Here is a 25,371-nt window from a genome sequence, read left to right as displayed (position 1 = left end):
TTTGTTCTTTTTGCTTAGGATTGTCTTGGCAATGCGGGCTCTTTTTTGGTTGCATATGAACTGTAGTTTTTTCCAGTTCTGTGAAGAAAGTCGATAGCTTGATGGGGATGACATTGAATCTATAAATTACTTTGGGCAGTATGGTCATTTTCATGATATTGATTCTTCCTATCCATGAGCATGGAATGTTCTTCCATTTGTTTGTGTCCTCTTTTATTTCGTTGAGCAGTGGTATGTAGTTCTCCTTGAAGAGGTCCTTCACATCCCTTGTAAGTTGGATTCTTAGGTATTTTATTGTCTCTGTAGTAATTGTGAATGGGAGTTCACTCATTATTTGGCTCACTGTTTGTCTATTATTAGTGTGTAAGAATGTTTGTGATTTTTGCACATTGATTTTGTATCCTGAGACTTTGCTGAAGTTGCTTATCAGCTTAAAGAGATTTTGGGCTGAGACGATGGGGTTTTCTAAATATACAATCATGTCATCTGCAAACAGGGACAATTTGACTTCCTCTTTTCCTAATTGAATACCCTTTATTTCTTTCTCTGGCCAGAACATCCAACACTATGTTGAGTAGGAGTGGCGAGAGAGGGCATCCCTGTCTTGTGCCAGTTTTCAAAGGGAATGCTTCCAGTTTTTGCCCATTCAGTATGATATTGGTTGTGGGTTTGTCATAAATAGCTCTTTTTGAGATATGTTCCATCACTACCTAGTTTATTGAGCGTTTTTAGCATGAAGGGCTGTTGAATTTTGTCAAAGGCCTTTTCTGCATCTATTGAAATAATCAACTGGTTTTTGTCTTTGGTTCTGTTTATGTGATGGATTACGTTTATTGATTAATTGATTTGCCTATGTTGAGCCAGCCTTGCATCCCAGGGATGAAGCCAACTTGATCTTGTTGGATAAGCTTTTTGATGTGCTGCTGGATTTGTTTTGCCAGTATTTTATTGAGGATTTTTGCATCGATGTTCATCAGGGATATTGGTCCAAAATTCTCTTTTTTTATTGTGTCTCTGCCAGGCTTTGGTATCAGGATGATGCTGGCCTCAAAAAATGAGTTAGGGAGGATTCCCTCTTTTTCTATTGATTGGAATAGTTTCAGAAGGAATGGTACCTGCTCCTCTTTGTACCTCTGGTAGAATTCGGCTGTGAATCCGTCTGGTCCTGGACTTTTTTGGTTGGTAGGCTATTACTTATTGCCTCAATTTCACAGTCTGTTACTGGTCTATTCAGGGATTCAACTTCTTCCTGGTTTAGTCTTGGGTGAGTATATATGTCCAGGAATGTATCCATTTCTTCTAGATTTTCTAGTTTATTTGTGGAGAGGTGTTTATAGCATTCTCTGATGGTAGTTTGTATTTCTGTGAGATCAGTGGTGACGTCCCCTTTATCATTTTTTATTGCATCTGTTTGATTCTTCTCCCTTCTTTATTAATCTTGCTAGTGGTCTATCAATTTTGTTGATTTTTTCAAAAAACCAGTTCCTGGATTCATTGATGTTTTGAAGGGTTTTTTGTGTCTCTATCTCCTTCAGTTCTGCTCTGATCTTATTCCTTGCCTTCTGCTAGATTTTGAATTTGTTTGCTCTTGCTTCTCTAGTTCTTTTAATTGTGATGTTAAGGTGTCGATTTTAGATCTTTCCTGCTTTCTCTTGTGGGCATTTAGTGTATAAATTTCCCTCTACATACTGCTTTAAATGTGTCCCAGAGATTCTTATTGTGTCTTTGTTCTGACTGGTTTCAAAGAACATCTTTATCTCTGCCTTCATTTCATTATTTACCCAGTAGTCATTCAGGATCAGGCTGTTCAGTTTCCACATAGTTGTGTGGTTTTCAGTGAGTGTCTTAATCCTGAGTTCTAATTTGATCACACTGTGGTCAGAGAGACAGTTTGTTATAATTTCTGTTCTTTTACATTTGCTGAGTAGTGCTTTACCTCCAACTATGTGGTCAATTTTGTAATAAGCGTGATGTGGTGCTGAGAAGAATGTATATTCTGTTGATTTGGGGTGGAGAGTTCTGTAGATGTCTATTAGGTCTGCTTGGTGCAGAGCTGAGTTCAAGTCCTGGATATTCTTGTTAACCTTCTGTCTCATCGATCTGTCTAATATTGACAGTGGGGTGTTAAAGTCTCCCATTATTATTGTGTGGGAGTCTAAGTCTCTTTGTAGGTCTCTAAGAACTTGCTTTATGAATCTGGGTGCTCCTGTATTGGGTGCATATATATTTAGGAAGATTAGCTCTTCTTGTTGAATTGATCCCTTTACCATTATGTAATGGCCTTCTTTGTCTCTTTTGATCTTTGTTGGTTTAAAGTCTGACTAGGAATGCAACCCCGGCTTTATTTTTTCTGCTTTCCATTTGCTTGGTAGATCTTCCTCCCTCCCTTTATTTTGAGCCTATGTATTTCTCTGCACCTGAGATGGGTCTCCTGAATACAACACACTGATGGGTCTTGACTCTTTATCCAATTTGCCAGTCTGTGTCTTTTAATTGGGGCATTTAGCCCATTTACATTTAAGGTTAATATTTTATGTGTGAATTTGATCCTGTCATTATGATGTTAGTTGATTATTTTGCCCATTAGTTGGTGCAGTTTCTTCTTAGCATCAATGGTCTTTACAATTTGACATGTTTTTGCAGTGGTTGGTACCGGTTGTTCCTTTCCATGTTTAGTGCTTCCTTCAGGAGCTCTTGTAAGGCAGGCCTGGTGGTGACAAAATCTCTCAGTATTTGCTTATCTGTAAAGGATTTTATTTCTCCTTCACTTATGAAGCTTACTTTGGCTGGATATGAAATTCTGGGTTGAAAATTATTTTCTTTAAGAATGTTGAATATCTGCCCCATTCTCTTCTGGCTTGTAGAGTTTCTGCCGAGAGATCCGCTGTTAGTCTGATGGGCTTCCCTTTGTGGGTAACCCGACCTTTTTCTCTGACTTCCCTTAATATTTTTTCCTTCATTTCAACCTTGGTGAATTTGACATTATGTGTCTTGGAGTTGTTCTTCTCAAGGAGTATCTTTGTGGTGTTCTCTGTATTTCCTGAATTTGAATGTTGGCCTGTCTTGCTAGGTTGGGGAAGTTCTCCTGGATAATATCCTGAAGAGTGTTTTCCAACTTGGTTCCATTCTCCTTGTCACTTTCAGGTACACCAATCAAATGCAGATTTTGTCTTTTCACATAGTCCCACATTTCTTGGAGGCTTTGTTCATTTCTTTTTACTCTTTTTTCTCTAAACTTCTCTTCTCGCTTCATTTCATTAATTTGATCTTCAATCACTGATACCCTTTCTTCCACTTGATCAAACAGGCTGTTGAAGCTTCTGCATACCTCACGTAGTTCTCGTGCCAAGGTTTTCAGCTCCATCGGGTCATTTAAGGTCTTCTCTATGCTGTTTATTCTAATTAGCCATTCGTCTAATCTTTTTTCAAGGTTTTTAGCTTCCTTGCCATGGGTTCGAACATCCTCCTTTAGCTCAGAGAAGTCTCTTATTACTGACCTTCTGAAGCCTACTTCTGCCAACTCGTCAAAGTCATCTCCATCCAGCTTTGTTCCATTGCTGGTGAGGAGCTGCAATCCTTTGGAGGAGAAGAGGCACTCTGCTTTTTAGAATTTTCAGCTTTTCTGCTCTGGTTTCTCCCCATCTTTGTGGTTTTATCTACTTTTGGTCTTTGATGATGGTGATCTACAGATGGGGTTTTGGTATAGATGTCCTTTTTGTTGATGTTGATGCTATTCCTTTCTGTTTTTTAGTTTTCCTTCTAACAGTCAGGTCCCTCAGCTGCAGGTCTATTGGATTTTGCTGGAGGTCCACTTCAGACCCTGTTTTCCTGGGTATCACCAGCAGAGGCTGCAGAACAGCAATATTGCAGAATAGCAAATATTGCTGCCCATCCTTCCCCTGGAAGCTTCATCCCAGAGGGGCATCTGGCTGTGTGAGGTGTCAGTCAGCCCCCACTAGGAGGTGTCTCCTAGTTAGGCTACATGGGGGTCAAGGAAACACTTGAGGAGGCAAGTGTGTCCATTCTCAGATCTCAAACACCATGCTGGGAAAACCACTGCTCTCTTCAGAGTGGTCAGACAGGGACGTTTAAGTCTGCAGAGGTTTCTGTTGCCTTTGTTCAGCAATGTCCTGCTCCCAGAGGTTGAGTCGACAGAGGCAGGCAGGCCTTGTTGAGCTGTGGTGGGCTTCACCCAGTTTGAGCTTCCTGGCCACTTCGTTTACCTACTCAAGCCTCGGCAATAGTGGATGCCCCTCCCCGAGCCAGGCTGCCGCCTCACAGTTTGATCTTGGACTGCTGTGCCAGCAGTGAGCAAGGCTCCATGGGTGTGGGACCCACCAAGCCGGGCACGGGATACACTCTCCTGGTGTGCTGTTTGCTAAGATCTTTGGAAAAGCCCAGTATTTGGGAGGCAGTGTCCTGATTTTCCAGGTACAGTCTGTCATGGCTTCCCTTGGCTAGTAAATGGAAATCTCCCAACCCCTTGTGCTTCCTGGGTGAGGCGATGCCCTGTCCTGCTTCAGCTCGCCCTCCATGGGTTGCACCCACTGTCCAACCAGTCCCCATGAGATGAACCAAGTACCTCAGTTGGAAATGCAGAAATCACCCATCTTCTGTGTTGATCACACTGGGAGCTGCAGACCAGAGCTATTGCTATCTGTCCATCTTGGAACCAATCCCAACAATTTTTTTTTAATAACAGTAAAAACAGAAATTTGAAGCCCCAGAGAAGGCCTGTAAGAAGAGCAAGAAGTCAGGCACAGTGGCTCACACCTGTAATACCAGCACTTTGGGAGGCCAATGCAGGAAGATCACATTAGATCAATAGTTAGACCAGCCTGGGCAACATAGTGAGACTCTGTTGCTACAAAAACGTTTGTCTAAATTAACCGGGCATGGTGGCATGTGCCTGTGGTCCTAGATTCTTGGGAGGCTGAAGCAGGAGGATTGCATGAGCCCAGATGTTCAAGGCTGCAGTGAGCTATATGATCTGGCCACTGTACACCAGTGTGGGCAACAGAGCAATATGTTGTGACACATGCACCAAAAAAAACAGAAGCAAGAAAGAACATAGGAATAAACCAATATTGTTTACACAGAAATTCTCCAAAGAACTCAGATTTTTTACTCTGTGTTTTTAAATATTGAGAAAATGGAAGACATGTAACTAACAGCATATTTTTAACAACTTAAAAAACCACAGTCATCAAGAGTAATTTAAATGAGCTGAAAGCCAGATAAACCACAACATTCCCCTGTCCCCAAATAGGACTTTTTAAAATTACAGGAATAGAGAAGAAATAATCCTATTTGTTGGTGGTCAGTATTGTTACATTAACACCAAGAGATTAGAGCTATTAAAATCCTAACCTATTCCTAATTTTCCATCAAAAAGCCTGATTTTCCACCACAGAATGCAAATGAAAACCACAACGATATTTCATCTCACACTAGTCAGAACAGCTAGTATTAAAAAGTCAGAAAACAACAGATGCTGGTGAGGCTGTGGAGAAAAGGGACCACTCATATACTGATAGTGGGAAGGTAAATTAGTTCAGCTACTGCAGAAAGCAGTTTAGAGATTTCTTAAAGAACTTAAAACAGAGAGCTACCATTTGACCCGGCAATACCATTACTGGGTATATACCCAAAAGAAAATAGATCATTACACCAAAAAGACACATGTACTCCTATGTTCATTGCTACACTATTCACAACAGCAACAATATGGAGTCAACTAGCTGCCCATCAATGGTGGATCGGATAAAGAAAATGTGGAAGTCAGGTACAGTGGCTCATGCCTGTAATCCCAAGGCAGGTGAATCACAAGATCAGGAGTTCGAGACCAGCCTGACCAACGTGGCGAAACCCCATCTCTACTAAAAATACAAAATATTAGCTGGGCCTGATGATGGGCGCCTGTAATCCTAGCGGGAGGCTGAGGCAGGATAATCAGTTGAACCTGGCAGGCAGAGGTTGCAGTGAGCCGAGATCGCACCATTGCACTCCAGCCAAGGTGACAGTGCGAGACTCCATCTCAAAAGAAAAAGAAAAGAAAGAAGGAAAATGTGGAACACATATACCATGGAATACTACACAGCCATAAAAAAGAATGAAATTGAGGTCACAGTGGAGCAGGCTGTCACATGGAGGTGGGGAAGTTTGGCCCATCAGAATGATCACCAAGACACACAAAGTATACGTGGGCCCTGGGCTCCCAGAGAGAAAAAGAAGAAAGTAGTCAAAGAACCAGAGACTCAATACTCAATTTTAAACAATGATGATTACTTTGCCAATGTTTCTCCTGTAAGAGCCACATCCCCCTCTAAAAGTGTGGTCCATGGGAAGGTACCTGAGATGTCTCTAGTGAAGAAAAGAAGAAAAAGAAGGGTGTCAGCACCCTTTGCGAGGAGCACGTAGAACCTGACATGCTGCGTGCCAGACGGCCAGAGAAGTCACCCAGCCCCAGGAAGCAGGTGCTTGGTCGCTTGGAGTTCCTCCCTGGGGAAAAGAAAAAGAAGAAGTCACCTCCAGCCATGTTCCATGCCTCTGGCGTGAAAACCTCCCCAGACCTCAGACAGGGTGAAGAGGAAACCAGAGTTGGCAAGAAGCGCAAAAACCACAAGAAGGAAACAAAGGGGGCCCAGGACCCCTCAGTCCAGGATCCTTGATTCTGCGAGGCTGGGGATGCTGCCGACACCTGCTCAGTGGGGAAGAAGGGTGAGGAACAGGCAACCTTGGGGCAGATAACAGAAGCAGAAGAGCCCCAGGGAACACAGTGGGAAGGTGAAGAAGAAGAAAAAAAAATCCACCAGGAGGGAGACGCCCTCCCAGGCCACTCCAAGCCTTCCAGGTCCATGGAGAGCAGCCCTAGGAAAGGAAGTAAAAAGAAGCCAAAGTTGAGGATCCGGAATACATCCATCCCCATAGGAAATGACCCTAAGGCCCCCGCAAAGAAAAAGATGAAGTCCAAGAAGGTAGAGCAGCCAATCATTGAGGAGCCAGCTCTGAAAAGGAAGAAAAAGAAGAGGAAAGAGAGTGGAGTAGCAAGAGATCCTTGGAAGGAGGAAACAGACACGGACTTAGAGGTGGTGTTGGAAGAGAAAGGCAACATGGAGGAGGCGCACATAGACCAGGTGAGGCGAAAGGCCTTGCAAAGAGAGATAGATCGCGAGTCAGGCAAAACGGAAGCTTCTGAAACCAGGAAGTGGAGGGGAACCCAGTGAGGTCAGTGGGATACTGCTGATTTTGAGAACGAAGAACAGAAACTGAAGTTTCTCAAACTTACGGGTGGCTTCAAAAACCTGTCCCCTTCGTTCAGCCGCCACCCCTCTCCACACCCCCCAGCATGATTGCAAGGCCCAACATGGCCCTCAGCTAGAAGGCGGCCGACAGCCTGCAGCAGAACCGGCAGCGGGACTATGACCCGGCCTTGAGCTGGAAGTACAGCCGCAGAGCCAATCTCAGCTTCTCCACCGCCCCCAGCAAGATCTTTTATATTCACAGGAACGCTTCCAAGTTAGTCAAGCTGCAAGATTAAACTCTAGAGTTTTGTCCTCTCAAAACTGCCACAATTGCTTTGATTATCCCATTTATGCTGGAGGTTACAAATTTTTTTGTGTGAAAAATCAGATCTTGGTGATGACCTTGAGCAGTAGGATATAAATAACTCCCATAAACTTAGCGTTCCAATAATGGAACACTAGGCATAAGTGGGTTATTCAGTTGTGCTGATGAAAGCCATCTGGCAGTTGGCTCACACTGAACACCTGTGGAGACTAAGGACAAGGACAACTATCTTTATGGGCTTGGATGAATTGGGGAGAGGCAGCTCATGTTTCGGGAGCCAGGAGAACAAGTGAGTGGCTAAAACCTCCTGTTTTCTGTGTTAAACATTCCGTCCCTGTTTGAGACATCAGTGTGTACAGATGACCTTTGTTGAGTGTTTAGCAGGTGCTAGGCACATAGTAGTGTTTTCCTTAATGTATTTAATCTTCATAATTATGAAATGGGTGCCATTATTATCCCCAACTTATAGATGAGGCAACTGAGATTCTGGGATAAAGTAATAAAATTTCCTGGGATCACCCAACCACTAAAAACAAACAAACAAACAAAAGAATGAAATCATGTCCTTTGTCCCAACATGGATGGAACGGGAGGCCAAAGTCCTAAGCAAATTAGTACAGGAACAAAAAAAACAAATACCAGATGTTCTCACTTATAAGTGGATGCTAAATGTTGAGTACCCATGGTCATAAACATGAGAATAACAGACACTGCTGACTACTAAAGGGGAGGGGAAGGAGAGGGGCATGGTTCAAAAAACTACCTACTGGGTACTGTGATGACTACCAGAGTGTAATATACCCATGTAATAGATCTGTACATGTACCCCCTCTATCTAAAATAAAACTTGGGGGAAAAAAGCATGATTTTTCTTTTTTAACACTAAAAGGGATTTTTAAAAATATGATTAAGAGAAACAATGAAAATATGAGATCAGAAAATTGTTGGCTATTAATGAGTTCATATTTTTGCATCTAGATTTGTATCATAAGGCATCAAAGTATTTGAAAATGAAACTGAAGAACTTTCATTAATAATTTCTCATCATATTTTAGCTTTTACTTTAGGTTCAGGGGTATGATAAATTTTAATAAATCTTGAAAAAATGTAATGAATGACAAATGACCAGCGAGAGAAAAATATCCTGAGTGTCAAAAAGGAGTAAAATAGGAGGCCCTGGGCTTTGTATATTGATAAACTCAATAAGAATTCCTAGAAATATTATAGATAGAATATTAAGCAAATGATTTATAATAAACTTGAGGGCCAGGCACAGTGACTCATGCTTGTAATCCCAGCATTTTGGGAGGCCGAGGCGGGTGGATCACTACAGGTCAGGAGTTCAAGACCAGACTGACCAACATGGTGAAGCACCGTCTCTACTAAAAATACAAAATTAGCCAGTCATGGTGGTACATGCCTGGAGTCCCAGCTACTTGGGAGGCTGAGGCAGGAGAATCGCTTGAACCTGGGAGGCGGAGGTTGCAGTGAGCTGAGATTGCGCTATTGCACTCCAGCCTAGGCAACAAGAGCGAAACTCTCTCTCAAAAAAAAAGGAAAGAACAGCCATCATTACTAGAAAATAACATAAATTCATTAAGAGCAAAAAAATTACATTACATAATGCTTATTTCTTATCTTGATAGGTTAACCAGATTGCTACATCAGGAGAATAGCGTAGATAATGTCTTGAGTTCAGCAAAGTACTGATAAGTGCTTTATAATATCTCTGAGGGAAAGAAAGAGAAATTCAAGTAGGATGATAATAGTCTTGGGAGAAGAGGTACCTGATGGGGGGGCTCCAAAGTCAAGACATGGTGTTTGTAAAGAAATCTGAAAGATAAGGGTAGGACATTAGGAGGTTCTTGTTTAGGGAGTGGGTAGTTCATGCGAGGAATAAAAGAATCAAGATTACCATAGTAATATGTAAATGTAACAAATATAAAGGCTTTCCAGAAATCCAAGTGAGCAAAATCTACTCATTTTCATTTAAGTTCAATCTGAATCAATGGTGTCATTTAGTTCTTTAAAAAGAATGCAGCTTTAGATTGAATACTCCCATTTCAAAGAAAGAGTAGTAATAGACAAAAACACATCTTTATGGCTTTTGTTATTTGGTCAAATATATTCTGAATACCTTGTAATGTGCAGAAAACATCTGTGGCTGCTTACATAATATATGTAGTATAAGTGGATAAAAATAAGCAAAGGTTTGTCTTCCCATTTAACTGAAAGTCCTGGTTAGGATGCAGGCTATGCCTGAGTTCCCAGTTCCTGATACAATGTCTGTAAATATTTGTGATTGATATAATACAGTATAATACAGCGAAAGTAAGATAATGATAGAACAGTGCAAAGAAATTGGGAATGAAGTTAACCCATAAAAATGTATGCCAGAAGGATCTGGGACACTATTACTATTTGTAATGTGGGTCCCAAATTCACCTTTGAGCCTCCTGGCAAGGAAACAAATATGCTAAAAGATCACAGTCTCCAAAACCTAAAACTTCATCCTCTTTGCCAGAAGCAACATGTTAATAGATTTTTCTTGCAGTAAAATCCTGAGAGAAATTTCTCACAGGATGCCTCATTGAGCAAATACAATGTGAAATATGGAGAAATTCTTAAAGTACAGTAAGCTGGTTAAATGTTTTTTACTCCTTCTTAAGGAAATAGCAGAAAATCCAATGCAGTTTAGTTAAAGTAATTCCTTTAGGGACCAAAGTAGTAGGGTCCAAGTACACAGATTGCCAGTGGTCAGCTTTGCTCCAGGCCCCGTGGTGTGGTAAGAAAAGTACAAGAAAACAAGTGATTGCATATCCTTGAGACAGTCTTTTTTGAAACCAAACTTTTGCTGTAGCTGGGCAGTATCAAGTTTGAATCTGTATTCCCCCGCAAGAATGGAAAATGCAGGTATTTACTGTTGGTGATTAAATGCCAATTCTTTTGCTTACACTGAAGAATGAGAATGAGTCTGAGTCCCACTTTGAGGAATACGGTAACAAACTGGGCAAACGTAAAGAACAGTGACAAGGAGAATGACACATCAGGACATAATTTCATATGTAAAGTAGACAGCAAACTGGGCTTGGTATATTGAATCTGAAGACCAACAGGGAAGTCATGATAAAACCAGCCTCAAACATCTGAAGAACTCTCATAGGGAGGAAGGCGCACACATCCTCTGTGGTCCAGAATCTGACCAAGGAGTAAAGGTCCCAGACAAGGAGAACGAACTCAGGAGAAAATCGTTTTCCAACAGTAGAGCTGTCTGCAACAGGGCTATGCCGCCGTAAAATGATGGGAGGGGCCTGATCGCTGGAGGGGTTTAGAGAGAGACTGCACAAGTGTCTATCAGTGATGTTTCAAAAATAATCCCTGTCCTCAAAGGGAGACTGAATCAGAAATCCTTCTGGCCACACGAATTCTCTGATCCTGGGGTGAGAAGGCATGCTCCATCTCTGTCTACGCAGAGTCCACCAAGTGCTCTGAGGGAAATCTCTTGAACTGTTTATGGGTTCTGTTGCCATCTCCTAGCTTGCTTACACTAGCCATAGTCCTCTAAAGAAACACTCTAAGCAAGCAGAAACCATGCTTTCCCATATCCTCCAATTTCCTCTTAACAACCCACATGTAAAATGCAACATTTCATTCTTTAAAAACTGTTCGCTGATGACACTATTTTTAAAACTTCACAGGCCGGGCACGCTGGCTCACGCCTGTAATCCCAGCACTTTGGGAGGTGGAGGCAGGCGGATCACAAGGTCAGGAGATCGAGACCATCCTGGCTAACATGGAGAAACCCTGTCTCTACTAAAAATACAAAACAAAACAAAAAAAATTAGCCAGGCGTGGTGGGGGGCGCCTGTAGTCCCAACTACTCGGGAGGCTGAGGCAGGAGAATGGCATGAACCCGGGGGCGGAGCTTGCAGTGAGCCGGGATGGCACCACTGCACTCCAGCCTGGGTGACAGAGCAAGACTCTGTCTCAAAAAAAAAAACTTCACAGATTTCAGTGACAGTATTTATTGATTAGGGTCTTTGTTAATATTTAAGGTTCATTGCACTTTAAAAGCAAAATCGTGCAGCGTTCTAATCAAGTATTCCAAGTCACTGCTAAAGATACCAAAAATGTCATATTTAATTTTTGTTGCTTTGCAATGGAAGCTGGGGTGTGCTCTGAGTAGATCTCGGGTGCCAAATGCACTTCTTTTGTGGAAACATTATGCATAAAGGATATTTTCCAAAGTACCAAGTTTAGAAAGAAAGGTAAATTTAGGATGCCTGAAGAAATAAATGACTCTAGTACTTTCCTCTGCTGATGAAGTTTTGATTTCATTAGGTGGCCTGTCCTCCAGGCAAAGTGCTGTGCTGGGTCAGCTATAGTCTCTAATGTCAGCATGTACACTGCAGTCATCATAATTCATGAAATGCTCTCAAGGTCCCCTGTCAAATGCACTGAGGAGCATACTTCATCAAAGCAGTACTTTAAAATTTATGAAAAGTCAGAAGCAGGGTTGAATTTCCTTTGGAAGTTATTTCTGAAGAATTGTTTTCTTAAAATATTCTATATCTTCTTCCTGTTAGCATCTTTTATTTTAATCCCATGGTTCCATTCCATTTAAAACATTTAAGGGCCAAGCGCAGTGGCTCACGCCTGTAATCCTAGCACTTTGGGAGGCTGAGGCGGGCAGATCACGAGGTCAGGAGATCGAGACCATCCTGGCTAACACGGCGAAACCCCGTCTTTACTAAAAATACAAAAAATTAGCCGGGCGTGGTGGCGGGTGCCTGTAGTCCCAGCTACTCGGGAGGCTGAGGCAGGAGAATGGCATGAACTCGGGAGGCGGAGCTTGCAGTGAGCCGAGATCATGCCACTGCACTCCAGTCTGGGCGACAGAGTGAGACTCCATCTCAAAAACCAAAAGAAAAAAAAATTTAAGATCTCCCCTCCCTCAAAACTTTCTTAATAAGTATAACTAACTTACATGGACCATTATGCCACGGAATGCTTACAGTCTGCCAAAATGCTTGCAGAGAGCACCTTCTAGGTGGAAAGGTGTGGTTGCTTCAATCAGCAAAGCCTACTCTGTTGATTTGCCTGTTGTATCACGCTAAGTTCAGGGAGATGTCTACTTTAAACCTCAGCTCCATTTCTCCTTTCTTCATTGCATCATTCACAATTGTTTGTGAGTGCCTGGGGATTGCACATTTGTGTGAATGACAATAGGGTAACTTGCTGTGGTTCATTCAGCAGAGCTTTTCTGAATGTTTTATTTTCACATCATTTTCATTCTTGCTAAATAAATCTGTCCTTGATGCACTAGTTCTGGAAGCTGGACATCGTCTGTTATACAAGCACCCATGAGATTCCCAAATCAAGCTTTTTGTCAAATTAAATCTGACAAATTGATTCTTAATTAACCCACAAGAAATGCTGATGATAGTTTTCTTGAGTAAACATAGAGTCCTTTGAGCTGGTAATATTTAAATTTTTCATAAATTTCCTTCTTTTTCTCTTACAATAATCAGTGCCTTCCAAATAAAAAGTTTTGCATAAAAGATCTAGATCAAAATGAATTTCCTCAGAAACAAAATATAAATGACTGTTTCAGGCAAAATAAAGGCCAATAGCTCTTCCAGACTAATTTTGAAGGAATATCCATCTTTTGATACGTCAGGATTAATGTATACATGGAAAAACATTCATATTTTTTAAACTGATCATAAAGCTGACAGGTGCAAAAATGGTCCCTCTTCCAGCCCCATCTTACCAATTCTCAATTACAGATGTCTTAATTTTTATATGTGTCATGGGCACTTCGGCAATCTTGTGGAAACGATGAACCATTCCTCAAATATATGTGACTATAAAAGGAAAAAATATGTTGAAATCTATTATTAAAACATTACACAAATTTGCAATATGGCGATGCATATGCTTCTTCATTAAAAACAACCCCTAGCAGTGGGGCTAATCGCTACATAATCTTGAAATGATGAGCAAAATCAATATGCAAGATGAAACAATTATGGTTTCATCTACAACTGTAAAATGAGATTTTAAAATCTGTAATTTTTGTGAGCAATAAAGTCACAAGTACTGCTAATACCATCATGATCTATTGCCGTGGTTAGTGAAAGATAAACACATAAATTTTACACACAGATCCCCTGGAGGACCATGGACTCCATATTAGGATAGTCTGATCCCAGTGACTCTTGCCTCTGCTTCTACTTGTATTCAACCACTAGAGAGGTGCACTGGGGTCATGGTCAGTCATCAGCATGCACGGGATCGTCAGAAGTAATGGTTGTCAGCAGAACCACACACAAACCCCACTATGTCACTGCCAATGAGCCCAACATCTGAACGCTGTCACCTTAGAGGGGTCACTCTGTGTCAGCTCAGTGTTTTCTCCAGCCAGAAAGTCTGCCTCTGGCAATGGTACCAAGAGCTAATTCAGAGCAGAATGTGTTCATTGTTCTCCATGATGTCATTTGCCAAATGAAAGAAGTGGTTCTAGAATATCCTCCATGCTTATTTACCACAACTTTATATGCTTTGTCTGCACTGTCAGGATAACATATTCCATACATTTACTTCTTCTGGGGGGCGGGGGGAATACTTCCATATCTCCAGCTAGAATTTGTACCTGAGATTTAAATCCACATTTCCACTTGGATGTCTAAAACTGGATTTATCCTCTTCTCCCCAAAACCAGTTTCTCCTTCTGACTTTGATTTTTCTTCTCCTAACTTGTATGGTCATCTCAGACTTTCCAGCCACCACACCCACTTCCCAGACTCTACTCCTCAATTTACAGCATCCCTTCAGTCTCCCTCTTTATTCCATTCTCATTTCCAGTATGTTCATTTACAGCCTAACCTGGATTCACTGTTACCCTTGTTCCTGCCTCTCACGACTCAGATCCATTCTATACACACTGCTGCCAACTTAATTTTCCCAGAAGGCAACTCTGATGACCCTTTTATCCTGTCCAGAAATCTTCAATGGCTCCCCATTTTCCACTGAACTAAATGCAGACTCTGCTCTATAAGCCTCTCCTCCACTTGGTTCCAGACTCCCAGATCAGCCACCTGTTTCACCCTGTTCTGCAAACTTTGATAATTCTTGTTCCATGAAACAGAGAGCAAATAATTTGCCTCATTCATTTTCTGACTTGCTGCCTTTCACATTTTGTACCCTCCTTCTAGGATTCAAATATTGATGAAGGAACTAGCAATCAGGTGTGTTTTGAACACAGACATAGAGATTATAAAACTGTCACTGAGATGCTCTCAAAGGAGGAAAATATCTTAATGATTAAATAATCTCCTGCTCGTTTTCCAAGTGTTTTCTGGTAAACCTGGACTTGGTGGGGAAGGGGAGGGAATATCCATATAATGGCTACTCGCCAGAGGAGAACATCTATCACTGTCATCTGATGCCACATCATGCTCCCAACTACCTTAGCAATCCTTGTATTTCACTTTCTCATTTGTAGCTTGGGAATCAGGTAGGTGCACTGGATTTTGACCACTAGTTTACAAATTTTAGTCCATTAGGACCAACTTAAAACATAATCCACAGTATCCTGAATCATTCGATGCATGAATCAAAAGTAGAATGATGCCAGACACACTTTGGGAGGCTGAGGTGGGAGGATCCCTTGAGACCAGGAGTTCAAGACCAGCCTGAGTAACATGGTGAGACCCTGTTCCTACAAAAAAATTTTTTAAAAATTAGCCAGGCCTGCTGGCCTGTGCTTGTAGTCCCAGCTACTCAGAAGGCTGAGGTGGGAGGATGGCTTGAACTCTAGGAGTTCAAGGTTAAAGTTACAATGAGCTATGAATGCACCACTGCACTCTAGCCTGGTCAACAGAGAAAGACCCTATTTCTAAAAAAACAAAAATGAGAAATAAAAAAGCATGATGAATCATTAACATCACATACTAGGTTTTTTCCACTAGCAGACTCTTTCCTCTTAGAGACTTCTTCCGTTTAGAATGGCAACCCCTTCCCCCTCAGTTTGAGGAGACAGAGAAGTATCTGCCTGAGCTGAGAATGTTACCACCATTATCTCTGATGCTTATTCAGCAGCACTGTGTAGAGGCTTAGACTACACAGTGCTTAGATTCTCTTTCTGCTACACAACCTTAGATGAGCTACAAATGTTAATTCTCAGTTTTCATATCTGGAAAATGGGGATTATAATATTTTTTATCCCATAGATTTCTGGGGATAACGTAGAGATAATGGATAATATAAGGAGAATGAGGAGAATGCATTGAAAGGGGGCTTAGCACATTGTCCAGCTTATAGGAACCACTCTATGAATGTTAGTCATTATTATCAGCATAGAAAACATTTTGAGATAAATATAAGGAAACAAGGAATAGATGAGGTGGGGTCAACAAACATTTCTGTGGGCCTTACTGTCCCTGTTGTAACTACTCAGTTCTGCAATCATAGCATGAAAGCAGTCATAGACAATACATAAATGAATGAGTGTGACTGTGTGCTGATAAAACTTTATTTACACAAACAGGCATTAGGAGCCAGATTTGTCCTGTAGGCATAATTAACCAAACTCTGGCTATACTGCCCAAACCCTGACCTTTGGGAACTTCCAATCAAGTATGGTAGTAAGTCTTGCAAGACTTTTCAGGGGAAGCAAGGAGGAGTCAGGGACTAACTTCACCATCATCCAGAGGAGCATAGAAACTTGGTATTTTAAGACAGCTTACTGTATGAATTTCCCAGAGATGAACAAAAGTAAAAAATATAGCCTAGAGCAAGTAGCTCTGGTTTTTTGTTTTTTAATCCTGCCTTTCAAATAAGTAACTTCAACTTTGAAACAGAGCCTTCCCTTTTAGTAGACATTTTCCTTGGAAACTCAGCTCCCGCCTTGATCCTAGAAGTTACACATTTATAGGAATAAAAATGTCTGTAGATTAATCGGTAGACAATGCCTGATCCTGACTTCTGTTCCTTATCCTTATATATGAATAGACAGAGCTAAGAAGTCGTTTATCCAGCAGTTTGACTAAAAGGAAATGGAAAGTGCATGGATAGCAGAGGAAATCATTCACTTCCTTTTCTATTCTTTTTATTAATATATGATCTTGTTATTAATAACATAAAGGAATAGCAAATGAGAATCCATGAGCAATATCAGACCCTGAAAATGAGCTGGTGGCTCAGTATCAACCAATGAGGACACTTGATAGTTTAGCAAAGTTGCCACACAGGAGACAGACTCTGCTCCTTTAAAAGAAGAGTGACTGTGGCGTGTGTTCCCCAGATAGGAGAGCAAAAACATACTTTCTGGGCCTCTCTCAGGATCGTTGTTTGGGAAGGAAGTTGTATGGGAAATTCACAAACTCTTAGATGTTAACATTTAAATGCAGCATGCCACACACAAACTCACAAACACAACCTTTTTTTCATCAATAAAGTTGCAGAGGAGCCCCATTTACACTGTATATCATACTGTATTTTAATATCCAAAATGGCTAGTCCCTTCCAGAGTTTTTATGCCTTAATGTGTGCTAATTTAATGGGCCTGGTGCTTTATTCATTTGAAGCAAGAAATTAAGTCTGTGATAATAAAGCAAGGTTCTTATCAGATTTCTCTTTTTTGTTGTTTTACAGTTTTCTCCTTGTCTTTGGTTGCTTGATTTTGTCAGTGTTTTCTACCATCCCTGAGCACACAAAACTGGCCTCAAGTTGCCTCTTGATCCTGGTAAGTGAAACATGAACAAGAATGTACCTGAATGTTATATAAGAACTGCCTATAACATTTGTACCATGCATCTTATCCTACAAAAAAATTCTATCTAAAAAAGAGTTACTGTGAAATATAAAAGTTTCAAAGATTACTGAAACATTTGCCCACCACCTTAACATGTAGTCAATCCTTAGAAATACATAGAAATGTTCCGGATTGCTATTACACAGCAATATCTGGTGTTATAGATATATCATAAATAGAAGACAATGTTAGAAAGCAGTTTTGAGTATGTTTATCTATGCTAATAAACAAATTATATAAGAAGAGTCACTATCTATGAGGCCTCTCATTATATTTTGAAAGACTATAGAGAGCATTTTCCAATAACTGTAATTCAGCAGTAGCTAAATATAATTGGCCAAGAACTATGAACATATGGCACCTCATAAGAAAATAGAAGGCTCCTTCATGCTCTTTTCAACCAACAGACTGCATTGTGAGTTTTGCTGCTAATGCAGTTACCTGGTGATAAATTCTGCAGTTTTCTCTGTTCCCATTATGCTGTCAATCCTCAAGCACACAGAATTGCTCGATTCACTTTAAAATGGAAAAAGACCCCAAGATAATTTTATCAGAATTATTCTGAGCCTTTTAAGCTCTCATACTTTCTATTACAACTAAACTATAGCACTGAACACTCAAATCACATCTGATTGAAAGTTTGGTTCATTTTCAACTATTTTAACCCACTCACTTTGTCCAAAAGTATCAGATTTGACAGTCTCACTGTTTCTGTAGAGCCTAGGGCTATACAGAAGCAGGGGGAGGAAAACGGTAAGATGGTTTATGTGCCCTAATAAGCAGAGATTGGTTGTGTTAGAGCAATAAATATTGAATATGAAAAAATTGTTACACTACCATGAAGGCAGAAACTGAAAGATTTCAACTCATATAACCTGAGAGAAGGGCAGATGCTTTTCCTACCTTTGCTTTCAGATGGCTAGTTTGTACTTAAGGTTGCTAAGACATCATCAAGTCTTTCAGTGCAATATCAGGGAGAACTCATTTTGAATCTGTAATAAATCTCTCTCAATTCATTTGCATACAAATTGTGCTCCAGCAGCATATTGCTCACGTTAAGGTTACTGTTTCAAAGCCCAATGTAGAGAACAGATAGACCAAAGAGCACATCAGAGATCTGTTCCATTTGCAAGCTTTCCCTTTGGGTAGAAAGTAGGGTTTTAACCTTGTCCACCCTTTTGATAACAACAAATGATCTGAGCCCAGGGGCTAAGGTATAGCTGGCTTTTAGGTCCACATATAGAACCTCAACCAGGAATTTTAGACTGAAAATATAAATCTGATTTTTAAACTTGGAAACAAAAAACAATCTACTGCATGACCAATATTAGGAATAAATCAATCATTAGGAATCTCATGAAAAGATTTCTTTCAGAGCCAGGTCAAAAATCCAAAATGTTAGATTTATATCCTCCAAACCTCTGAAATATAAATTCTGTCATTGCTAATGAATTTCTAAATAGTCCAAAGAAACCCATGTAATTTTAAAGTCTAAAACTGATTAGTATCTTGACTTTTAAAATCTGTTGAATAGTGAATAGATCAGAGTTTAGTAAGTAGAGTGCATTTAGTAGAAAATAAAAATGTAGATGTCAGTCTTGAATGCTTTCAGATTTAGCAAGGTAGAAATAAGTTGCTCTATGCAGATGAGGCCTTTGTTTTGAGCAAGTGGTTAGTGCTACAGATAGATATTCGCAGAAACCTATTGCAACAAGGCTTTCTGAGGGACAGGGTTTGTTAATCCTACTATCTTTGTGCTATAGCAATACATTGTCAAAGTATATTCTCAAAACCTACCTAGAAATATGCAGACTGCATTGCAGAGCTAAGATTTACTAACGATATTCTTCACCAATGTTTTCTCCAAAATCTTTTTATTTGGACAAAAAAATTCAAATACGGTCTTTATTTTACTTTTTCTTTAGCTAGCAATTAGTAAATTAGGAAAGCATTAATATTTTAATTATTTTTCACAATGAGTTAACATAGTATATTACAAAAGTTCAATCACTTGTAGAAAACTTGGAAAAGTCAATCATTAAGATGACAAATCCTAATAATTTAAGGAATCTCTTATTTATTACCTTTTAACATGTATTTTTGAGACAGTTACTATGATTTCAAAGTCACAGAACTCATAGAACACAATTCTGATTAGCAGTAAAGTTCCCAAGATGAGGTATATCGAAGGAATTACCATCCAAAGGAAGAAAAATGGTTATTATTCAAATAGTAAAAAGGAATGGCTTTTAAAATGTTTGCAAGACCAGGCACAGTGCCTCACGCATGTAATCCCAACACTTTGGGAGACCAAGACAGGCAGATAACTTGAGGACAAGAGTTTGATACCAGCCTGGCCAACACAGTGAAAGCCCGTCTCTACTAAAAAATACAAAAAGTATCTGGGTGTGGTGGCACACACCTGTAATCCCAGCTACTTGCAAGGTCAAGGCAAGAGAATAGCTTAAACCCAGGAGGCAGAGGTTACAGTGAGCCAGGATTGCGCCACTGCACTCCAGCCTGGGCAACAGAGCAAGACTCCATCTCAAAAATGAATAAAATAAAATAAAATGTTTGCAAAAATGTACAATAAATCCACATCTGTACACTTTTTGTGTATACTGTTGATGTATAAAGACAACACCAGAGGTGTACATTTAGAGCTGTGTATAAATCCTATATCAGAATTGTGTATTTTTTCATAACTTCTGTCCCTTTTGGGTTTTTTAACATTTTAAAATATGTGCAGATATTTCCTAAAATTCTATTTCTGTGCAAGTAAAAGGCACCCACACTTGTGACAGGGAGCACACAACAGGCAAACCTGACTCGTAGACAGGACCCTCTTTGACACTCACTCTTTTCCACCTAATTGTTCCCTTGAGGCCACCAGCGTATTAGATGTAGGCCATCTCTTTAGACATGTCTTGCTTGCCTCCTGGGGCCCCCATAAAGACTTTAGCTGTCCATCCCACATCCAAAAGGGAAGTCTCCCCTCATTTCCATCCAGAATGGCACTGCCAACACTCTTGTAAACTTGTAACTTCGCATACTTGCCTTGGTTACAAGCCAAATGAATACCTGTGTTAATTTGCTCATTTATTCTTTTCAGTTGTGGGAACTGAGGTTTCAGGCTATACAACCAGGTTCCTTATTTCTCTCCATAGAAGCAGTAGCGTATAGACTTAAGAATGTGATACAGACTGTAGTCAGGCTCCATGAATTCAAATTTCACTCGTGTCCCGTTTTAGCTGTGTGGTTTGGAAAATCACTCCACTGTGCCTTAGTTTTCTTATCTGTTAAAAGTGAATAGTAGGATTCTAGAAGAAAGACAGAGTAGGAAGCACCAGGATTCTGTCTCCCCACCTAAACAACAACTGCACTGGCAGAATTTGATGTAATTCAGTGAATGGAACTCTGGTATCTATGGAATGTTTGCAACTTCCAGAGGAAGGCTTAGACGGTAAAATTGCAGTTAATTTTGGTCCATTTCAGCTCTTAGCACAGTGATAGCTACCCATCCCCTACACCCAGGCCCATTGCGGGCAGCTGTGCACATGTTCCAGGAGGGACCTGAACACAGCTTATACGAGCCAGGATGGGCAAAAAGAACCCTGTCCTCCAAATATCAGAAAGCTGACCTTGGATCACTAATTGCTGCTTCTGATCATGGAGGAGCAGACAAAAAATGTGGCAGCCATTGTTGCTGCACCTTCACCCATTGCTGTCAGCCCCCACCCCCCCACCAGCAGAAGTGACTTCCAGGGGATTAAAAGGGTCCTCCCCACATCCTTCATTTTTCTTTTATCCTTTTTTGGAATACAGTGTGTAAAGATGTAGTTATTTGACATTAATAACTGAAAGGAGTAGGGCTAGAGATGTAAAGGAACAGAGTTTTTCTATGCCATTAAAGTTAAACTGGTATAAATTCAAATTAGAGTGTTATAACTTTAGGGTGTTAATTTAATTCCCATGGCAACCACAAAGAAAATAGCTATAGAATACACACAAGGAGAAATGAGAAAGGAATTCAAACATTTCACTATGAAAAAAATGAACTAAATACAAAAGAGGGTAGCAATGCAGGAAATGAGAGACAAAAAAAGCTATAAAGTATATACAAAACAAAGAGCCAAATGATGAAAGCCTCTCCTTATCAGTAACTAATTTAAATGTAAGTGGATAAACGTTTCTAATAAAAACCAGTGATTGGCAGAATGGATAAAAATACATGATTCAACTATGTATATGCTTAGTACAAGAGACTTACTTTAGATTCAAAGACACAAATGCATTGACAGTAAAAGGGTGAAAAAGATATTTTATGCAAATAGTAAACAAAAGAGAGCAGAAGTGGCTATACTAATATCATACAAAATAGACTTTAAATCAAAAAAGTTATGAGATAAAGAAGGGCATTATATTAATAAAAGATTTAATACACCAAGAAGATGTAATAATTATAAACATTTATGCACCTAATAACAGGTCATAAAATACATGAAGCAAAAACTGACACAAGCACACAGGGACATTTTCCAGCACAGGCCATTATGTTAGCCCCATGTTAAGTCTCAATGACTTTAAAAGCTGGATACCACACGAAGTATTTTTTCCAACCACAATGGGATGAAGTTAAATATCAATAACAGAAATAAAACTGGAATATTCAAAAATTAAACAGCATGTCTTTTTTTTTTTTTTTTTTTCTTGAGACAGAGTCTCACTTTGTCACTCAGGCTGGAGTACAGTGGTGGGATCTTGGCTCATTGCAACCTCTACCTCCTAGGTTCAAGAGATTCTCCTACCTCTCAGCCTCCTGAGTAGCTGGGACTATAGGCACACACCACCACTCCCTGCTAATTTTTTTCATTTTTAGTGGAGGCAGGGTTTCACCATATTAGCCAGGCTGGTCTTGAACTCCTGACCTCAAGTGATCCACCCGCCTCAGCCTCCCAAAGTACTGGGATTACAGGCATGAGCCACCAGACCCAGCCTAAACAGCATACTTTTAAACAACCAGTGGGTCAAAAAATAAGTCTTAGAAATTAATGAAAACGGCCAGGCGCGGTGGCTCAAGCCTGTAATCCCAGCACTTTGGGAGGCCAAGATGGGCGGATCACAAGGTCAGGAGATCGAGACCATCCTGGCTAACACGGTGAAACCCTGTCTCTACTAAAAAATACAAAAAACTAGCCGGGCGAGGTGGCGGGCGCCTGTAGTCCCAGCTACTCGGGAGGCTGAGGCAGGAGAATGGCGTAAACCCGGGAGGCGGAGCTTGCAGTGAGCTGAGATCTGGCCACTGCACTCCAGCCTGGGCGACAGAGCCAGACTCCGTCAAAAAAAAAAAAAAAAAAAAAGGAAATAAAAAAAAGAAATTAATGAAAACAAAACACAACCTGCCAAAACTTATGGGACACAGTGAAAGTTGTGCTAAGATAAAAATGTATAGCTATAAATGCTTACATTAAAAAAAAACAAATATCTCAAATCAGCAACTTCATTTTACAACTTAAGGAGCTAAAAAATGAATACACTAGACCCAAGCTAGCCAGAACAAAGGAAACAATAAACATGGATAAATGAAATAAAGACTAGAAAAACCATGAAGAAAATCAATGAAACCAAAAGTTGGCTGTTAGTAAAGGCTGACAAAACAGACAAGCCTTTAGATAGATGAACTAAGAAAAAAGGATACTCGAATTAATAGAATCAGAAATGAAAATGGGAACATTGCTATTGATTCTACAGAAATGAAAAGGACCATAAGAGAGTACTACGAACAATTGTATGACAACACATTGGAAATCTAGATGAAATGGACAAATTTGTGGAAACACAAAACCTACCAAGACTAAATCACAAAGAAATAGAAACCGAATAGAGCTATAAGTAGTAAGGAGATTGAATCAGTAATCAAAAATCTTTCAACAACAACAAAGAAGCCCAGGATCTGATGGCTTCACTAGTGAATTCTAACAAACATTTAAAGAACTAATAGCAATCCTTCTGAAACTGTTCCAAAAAAATAAAGAAGAAGCAACACTTCCTAACTAATTCTATGAGGCATTACTTTGATGCCAAAGACACAAGAAAAAGAAAACTATAGACCATTATTTCTTATGAACATTAGTGTAAAAATCATCAACAAAATGCTAGTGTATTTAGCAGCATATTAAGAGGATTATACATCTTGGCCAAAGGAGTTTTTGTCCTTCAATGAAAGAATGATCAACACACAAAAACTGATCAATGATATAGGCCACATTAACAGAATGAAGGGAAAAAGCCCCATAATTATCTCAATTATGCCAGAAAAAAACATTTGAAAAAAATTCAGTGCCCTTCTATGATTAAAAAAAAAAAAAACTCCACAAACTAGGAATAGAGGAAAACTACCTCAACATTATAAAAGCCACATATGAAAAACCCACAGCCAACATCATACCATAAAGGTGAAAGACTAAAACTTTTCCTCTAAGATCAGGAAGAAGGCAGAGATGTCTGCTTTTGCTGTCCCTATTCAACAAAGTACTAGACGACTGTACTAATTGCTAGCTACTGCAATTAGGCAACCATTAAATAAAAGAAACAAAAGGCATCCCAATTGAAAAAGTAAGTAAAATTATCCCTGTATACAGATGATGTGCTGTTATATGTAGGAACCCCTAAAGATTTAAAAAAAAAAAAACTGTAAGAAATAATAAATAAATCCAACAAAGTAACAGGATGCAAAATCAATATACAAAAATAAGTTGCATTTTACCAACAACAAAGAATTTAGAAAGGAAACTATGAAAACAATTCCATTTATAATAATATCAAAATATACTTAGGAATTAACTTAACCAAAGAGATGAAGAACTTATACAATGAAAACTACAATAACATTACTGAAATAAATTAATAAGACACAAATAAATGGAAACACATTCCACGTCCATAGTTTTGAGAACTTAATATTGTTAACATGTCCAAAGTCATCTACAGATTCAATGCAATTCCTTTCAAAATCCCAATGATGTTTTTTGCAGAAATAGAAAAACCCATCCTAGAATTCATACAGAATTTTAAGGGACCCCAAATTGCCAAAACTATTTTGAAAGTAAAGAACAAAGCTGAAGGACTCATAATTTTTTATTTTAAAACTTACTACTACAAAGCTACAGTAATTAATAATGAGGTAGTTTCCTATAACATTATGAATGTATTTAATACCACTGAACTATACTTTACAATGATTAAGCTGTAAATTTTATGTTATATATAGGCATAAAGACCAACATTTAGACCCATGGAATAGAATGGAAAGTCCAGAAATAAATCCACACATGTATGGTCAAATGATTTTTGACCATTCAGTGGGGAAAGGGCAGTCTTTTCAACAAATGGTGATGGAAATATTAGATATCCACATGTGAAAGAATGAAGTTGGGCCCTTACCTAAGACAAATCACAAAAATTATCTTGAAATGCATTAAAGACCTAAAACTATAACATTGTTAGAAGAAAACATAAGGCAAAAGCTTCAAGACATTGGATTTGTGTTAGAAGAAAACATAAGGCAAAAGCTTCATGACATTGGATTTGTCAGTGATTTCTTGCACATAACACCAAAGGCGTAGGCAACAAAAGAAAAAAATAGAGAAACTGAACTTCATAAAAATTTAAAACCTTTGTGCATTAGAAGACAGTATCAACAGAGAAAAAAGGCAACACACAGACTGAGAGAAAATATCTGCAAATAACATACCTGTTAAGGTCCACATCCTGCACATGTACCCTGGAACTTAAAATAAAACTAAAAATTAAAAAAATTAAATGAAATTTAAAACTCAAAAAAAGGTGGTTAATGATATAGCCTACTTCATAAGGCTGTTGTGAAAATTAGATAAATTCAAGTGCGTGCTTAGGACTGGGCCCAACAGAAGGAAAACTCTTGGAAAGCTAGCAAATAGGATCATCACAGGATCCTCCACGTATAA

The 25,371-nt window shown here is 39.5% G+C and overlaps 1 protein-coding gene and 1 pseudogene across 1 annotated transcript in view; both read left to right on the top strand.

Annotated features, from left to right (window-relative positions):
* Positions 1-25,371, top strand: part of KCNQ5 (potassium voltage-gated channel subfamily Q member 5) — a 579,251-nt gene that overhangs the window by 339,413 nt on the left and 214,467 nt on the right. Inside the window, exon 2 of the mRNA XM_031935624.1 lies at positions 17,227-17,317. Within this exon, the coding sequence (XP_031791484.1) occupies positions 17,227-17,317 (91 nt within the window). The remainder of the gene's footprint in view (positions 1-17,226; positions 17,318-25,371) is intronic.
* Positions 6,176-7,540, top strand: LOC111547437 (annotated as a pseudogene).

Source organism: Piliocolobus tephrosceles, chromosome 5 (assembly GCF_002776525.5).
Source record: "Piliocolobus tephrosceles isolate RC106 chromosome 5, ASM277652v3, whole genome shotgun sequence".
NCBI classification, from domain to species: domain Eukaryota; kingdom Metazoa; phylum Chordata; class Mammalia; order Primates; family Cercopithecidae; genus Piliocolobus; species Piliocolobus tephrosceles.
The sequence above is the reverse complement of the archived record's forward strand: the minus strand, read 5'-3'. Positions and strand labels throughout refer to the sequence as shown.